We start from the raw sequence: 6,000 nt of genomic DNA, 5'->3' as shown, positions 1-6,000 counted from the left end.
CGACCACATCATCAGAGAAGCGGTATTTCAGCCATAATTGGTTGAATTGAAATTCTTCCCCGAAAAATCTGAAACTTCATCTATATCTGATATTTAACTCAATGTGAGTGAAAAATTAAATTTATGATATTCATAACCTATGCCAAGAAACTACGTGACATAATAGATTGCATGGATGATGCGGGTATATGGACCATAATAGTAGTGGGCCATAAAAGTAGCGTGTTTATTGTTCAGTTAACAATGGTATTTTTGTTTAGAATGAACGCGCAAGGCAAGACTATGCGCTCTACGATTGCCATTCTAGTTGGATATGTTTCATACACCAAAAATACCTTAGCAAAGCAGTTATAAAATTGAATGAATACTTGCAGAAATTGTATCACATCAATGCTCATTTGACTTTTTTTAATGAGTAGTATATCTCTACAGCTGAAAGTGGTTTTCTCTTAATCTCTCAGTACTGTGTTGTTGAGAGTCATTAATTTGGCAATGAACTGTGCAAGGTAGGTTCTGTGTTTGCTTTGTGTTTGTGCTTGGCATACATATAGTCATGTGGCTCAGAAGATGCATTTAAAAAAAACAGCATATTAAAAAAACCTTTTTAACAATCATAATTTATACCAAAGCTATCTCCATACCATCTATTCACATAGCATACACAACATCCCAAACTCCCACATGCGTATGTAATATGGAGATGGCATCTATGCTGCACCTTGCTTCCCAGATTGCTCATGCCAATTCACACTCAAAATTTGTTTGGATAGAAAGCAATGGCAAGAGTATTTGCTTTTTTTGTAAACGCATGTGCAGATTAATAGAAGTACTACCATTTTAGATTTTAAAGACGTTAGAAAATAAATATTAAAATATCTGATAATGAAACATATAAACTGCAACATTAAATAATATTTCTTTAAAACAACAAAGACAATGACAGCAAGAACAGAATCAAAAACATCATAGGAATCGCTCCTTTAGGCGACACTTAGGCAAATATGCTTTGGATAATGTTATACAAAATATACAAATCCTTTAAAATCCCCCATCTCAACATAACTAAATTGAGATGGAAACTTTTTCCCAGTAGCTACGTGTTCACAGTTTCATCCACCATCACCTAGAATCATCTCTTTGAAGAATCTTCACTCGCCTTGTTGAAATGGCAGTGTGAGTGGTTCAGGGTTCTCTATAATCAGTGAAATCTTTTCTTTATATATACTCAGTTCTTTTCTGACCTCTGGGCATTTATATTCAGTTAAATTATCAGAACAAATGAAGGTTATGGAAGGATTCCAAGAATGGAAGATAGAGGTAAAACTGGACAGTAGAAGTAGACCCAGACTCGTTGGTAGAAAAAGGGAAACAAAGAAACAAAAGATAGTAGCAATTATTTCAAATTATGTATGAAAAGGATGAGGAGGTAGAAAATCATAAATGTGATTTGAAAGAGCATTCGTACAAGAATAAGTGGAGAACTAAGAGGAAAGAGAAGTAAGATAATCAGCTACAAGTTCACAAAAAAGTGTTTGTAGTTGGAAAGATCCAAATTCAAAAACGAAGGCAACACAAACTAGAATAGCTATCCAACAGTTAAGGCTCAGGTCAGATGTTTCGACCACCAAGTGGTATTTATTCAATCCCGGACGAGGACCACTCGGTCATTGAAAGGTTGCATCTGAGCCTTGTTTGCTGGGCAAAAATGTGGTGGTCTTCAGCTTTGAATAAGATGATGAGTTAATAAAGAAAATGTTACATGTGCTAAGAAGTTGGAAAAAGAGGAGCACAAGTAAAATTTATGAATGGAGGCAGCACAAGTGAACAAGATGTCACCGGCAGGTGTGTAGCTCAACCTGCCGATGGCACTGCCTGCACTTGACATAGCAGCACCAATGAAACTTGCAGGAACATCTCTCTACAAGTTCAGCCTCAGCGGTGTGAAATCCCCGACCACAGCAGAGCAGCTCACAACCACCCAGTGCCTTGGACGTTCGGTTGCAGTGGCGGCCGGCTGTCCCTGGTACCCCAGCCTTCATGTCACGTATACAGAAGTCTGGACTAGGAGATATGTACACGAGATCCTCATCTGTGTGTGGCTTGAATTGTGGATTCTTGGGCACCAACTGCTTGCGTGTTCCAATCCTCTGCATCTCTACCTATCAAAAGAAATGGTTGCAGCCAAAGCTAAGAAAATTTCAATATCTGCACTTCCTCCCTTATGTCAGCTGAATTAAAAAGGATCACCTTACCTCTGTAGCTCCGTCAAACTTCTCCTTGATGACATTCCCAACCTTGCGGAAAGGAGGCATGGCTCTCCAGCAGGTCTTCACCTCACATGAACCCGACACACCGTGGCACTTGCATTCAATGCGCATGTGTGCAAGAATTGCCTGAAAAAAACATATATTTTGATTCTAGTAGTTTAATTGTTATTGTCTACACTCCACTAAATGACAAGTGTATCATGCTTAACATTGCATTTTAGTGGTTCTTACCAGCGTTAGACAATGGCATAATTTCACTATCCTTTCCTCATTAACTCTAATTTTAGAAGTTATCTTCAAGCTTTTGCATATGATAGGAAATTGCATTTTCAAATATAAAACATTTATACTAGAGTATAGGAATGTTAACATACTTGTTGTTGTTCATCTTTCGGCTGCTCCCGTTAGGGGTCGCCACAGCGGATCATCCGTTATGATCCGCATACTGATTTGGCACAGGTTTTACGCCGGATGCCCTTCCTGACGCAACCCTGGTCGCCTCTTACGACACAGGGATCAGGATTTGGGTTTCGCCATGATTCCGGGCTGCTCTACACCCTGCCCAGTGCAGAGCCCCCGTCCTCAAGCGATCCTCCAACCCAAGCCTCCGAGTAGCCGGATTACAGGCGCACGCCACTACGCCCGGTAGGAATGTTAACATACCATGTGGAATTAAATGCAAAGCCAAGCAATGATAAAATCTCAAATACTAGTACGTGGCCAGACGTGGGGGGGGGGGGGGAGGGGGAACAAAAATATTTCAAACCCCGAGCCAGAAACAACAACCACACAGGCTGTTCCTTCGCTTTTGTAAACGACGACTGGATTGGGGCATTGTGTTTATCTATAAATGTGCATAAGAAATCGAGAAATTATTAGAATACACTAAGTCATCACTATCCGGAAGTGGTGCATGCCTGCACGGAATGTTCCGATGCATTCCACGAATTACACAGAGTTAATTAAAATCAAAATCAAGTTTACCTCCCTGTCTGCTTGCCATGACATTCGCTGCCATTGACCATTGCCACTCCTACGCCACGGTAACTAAGGCACCGATCCCCCATCGTAACCGGCACAGCACGTGACGTCATCGTCGGACGGCCGCGCACCGGCCTACGCAGCAACGTGTCTTGTCATCGGTTGGTAAATAAATGGCCATAACTTGGGAACCACTTGTCCGATTAATAGCGAACACAGTGAGCTTCATACTTAACGCGTGCACGTGAGAGAATTGGAAACAACAACAACACAATATCCCTGGCTATTTGGAATCCGTGTCATTGGATATAACCTTTTGCTTCCAGTTGTTGTTAAACGCTGCGCGGTGTATAAACACGATTGGGTTTTATTTCTAGCTTGTGAATATTACTTAACGCGTGCACATGAGAGAATATGAAACAACAAAAACAACACAATACCCTGGCAATTGTGAATCCGTGTCGTTGCCTATGACCATTTTGCTTCCGTTTTTGTTTTGTTTCTGGTTTTTTTTTTTTGTTTCCGGTTTTTGTCATGGGGAATGATGCATGCCGGGAGATCATGACCGGAAGTGTTTATTTATTTATTCAATTATTTTTTTCCCAAAGTTAATTTTATACTTCCGAAAGTTATTTTTTTCATGACAGGAAGTGTTTATTTTGTATTTAACATTACCGGGAGTGATTTTGAAACTCTTTCCGGAACTTTTAATTTCTTTTATTCTTGACTAGAAGTGATCGTTTATTTATTTATTTATTCAATTATTTTTTTTTCCCAAAATTAATTTTAATAAAGATATCTCCCGCATCATCAAAAAATAATTTTTAATCGTGATTTACATTATTTGTTCGCTGATCCCGAATCCAGGCCGAAGTAACCGGAAATCGCGTCAAAATCATCAGCTGTGCGGCGCTTACACGTACCACGGTATAGTTGGCAAGTATACAGTTGTGAACAAGTTTTATGTAAAGTCAGAAGCGAATGTAAGAAGAATTCTACATTCGCTTCTAGGCTTTGCCTATTCCATATTATCAAACCTTGAAAAGGCACATCCACAGGGCCCCAGCAATATACCTGGCAAGTTTCAATGAGATCGGACCAGTGGTTGTCGAGAAACAGCGGTGTCACACACACACACACACACACACACACACACACACACACACACACACACACACACACACACACACACACACACACACACACACACACACACACACACACACACACACACACACACACACACACACACACACACACACACACACACACACACTTCTGGAATTATAGATAGATATGCAGTTAACTACTTTCTCTGCAGTGTGACGCCATTTTCTGGGGGGAAAAAAGTACCAAAACAGCAACAAAAAACATCTAAAGGTACCAAAAAAACACCTGTTGTTTAAATTTTGTCTCCTACTTGCTTATTTTCGATCGTAAGTTATCGAGTGTTTAAAATTTACTTCCTGGTTCGGAGCATACCAGCTCACTCTGTTACCGAAATTTATGCACCGTCTAATATGAAAACGATCATAACTTGGGGCATTGTGTTTATCTATAAATGCGCATAAGAAATCGAGAAATTATGAGAATACACGGTCATCACTCTCCGGAAGCCCATACATTGTAACCCTTCATGGGGAACGCGGCTGAGGTTCCCTTCCCCCATCGGCCACGCTGACGCAGCGACGTGTCCTGTCATTGGTTGATAAATAAATGGCCATAACTTGGGAAGCACTTGTCCGATTAATATCAAACCTTGAAAAGGCACATCCACAGGGCCCCAACAATATATCTGGGAAGTTTCAATTGGATCGGACCAATGGTTGTCGATAAACAGCGGTCACAGACAGACACACACACACACACACACACACACACACACACACACACACACACACACACACACACACACACACACACGCACACACTGCTGGAATTATAGATAGATAAACATTGACCGCCACACCTTTTTTTTCCTTTTTCTTATGGACCATACTCGACAGAGCATTGGTGCTGCTGAAGAAGTCTATTGCCAATGGTTATACTTGGTGGTTTGCCATTGTCTTCCCAGCTTTGTCCATGCTCTATCCTTTTAAATCCTGAACATCAGGAAGGGAGCAGTATGTACCGTTTTTAAAGTCTTTGGTATAACTTGGGCGGGGTTTGAACCACCGATCTCCCAGGTCCAGAGTGGACACTAACCATTACCTCATCGAGTCCGATTACTTTTTGTTATAAATCATTACAAAAAGAAAGACAAATCACTGAAAGTTTGCAGAGTGGTATTGACAACATCTGTAAACATAAGTGTGAAGTGACCAAACAGCTGCACAAAGTATGCAGAGTATTTTGAAGATGGTGGAAAATAATGTGTTATCATCATCATATACCACACTCGATGATACAAAGCGTTAGTTCTCTCGAAGCAGTTTTCTTGGCTCGGGTTATAATCCTGGATGGATTGCTACTCTGACACAGGAAGTCAGGGCAGAAATTTGGAATTCTGTTTGGGTGCTGGCGATAGCTCACCAACTCTTCGCAAAGGACACGGTGGAATCTTTAATGTCCACCAACTAATGCCAGCAGAAGGGATGCCCAGTTTAACATCCATCTGAGGGACGGAACACATATTGATGACTCATGCTGCCTGCAAAACACCAGGATGACGGTTTATAGCTAGGCTGAGATTCAAACCCAAGCTAGACAGTTCAGAGGCGAATGTGCGTACCTCTCGGCCATCCTACCCGCA

At 41.0% G+C, this 6,000-nt stretch overlaps 1 protein-coding gene across 4 annotated transcripts in view; it reads right to left on the bottom strand.

The window, feature by feature from the left end:
- Window positions 1-394: 394 nt before the first annotated feature.
- The window catches only part of WNT4 (Wnt family member 4), a 180,635-nt gene continuing 175,029 nt past the window's right edge, over window positions 395-6,000 (bottom strand). For all 4 annotated transcript variants that reach the window (XM_085879081.1, XM_085879080.1, XM_085879078.1 and 1 more), the window contains 2 exons: window positions 2,253-2,393; window positions 395-2,159 (listed from right to left, as the gene is read on the bottom strand). In XM_085879081.1, coding sequence (XP_085735207.1) covers window positions 1,833-2,159; window positions 2,253-2,393 — 468 coding nt within the window. In that variant the 3' untranslated portion in view covers window positions 395-1,832. The remainder of the gene's footprint in view (window positions 2,160-2,252; window positions 2,394-6,000) is intronic.

The sequence above is a fragment of the Eptatretus burgeri genome, chromosome 4 (genome assembly GCF_056783735.1).
Source record: "Eptatretus burgeri isolate ZD-2024b chromosome 4, Ebu_testis_v1, whole genome shotgun sequence".
Taxonomy (NCBI): Eukaryota; Metazoa; Chordata; class Myxini; order Myxiniformes; family Myxinidae; genus Eptatretus; species Eptatretus burgeri.
This window is presented reverse-complemented; position numbering and strand designations above follow the sequence as displayed.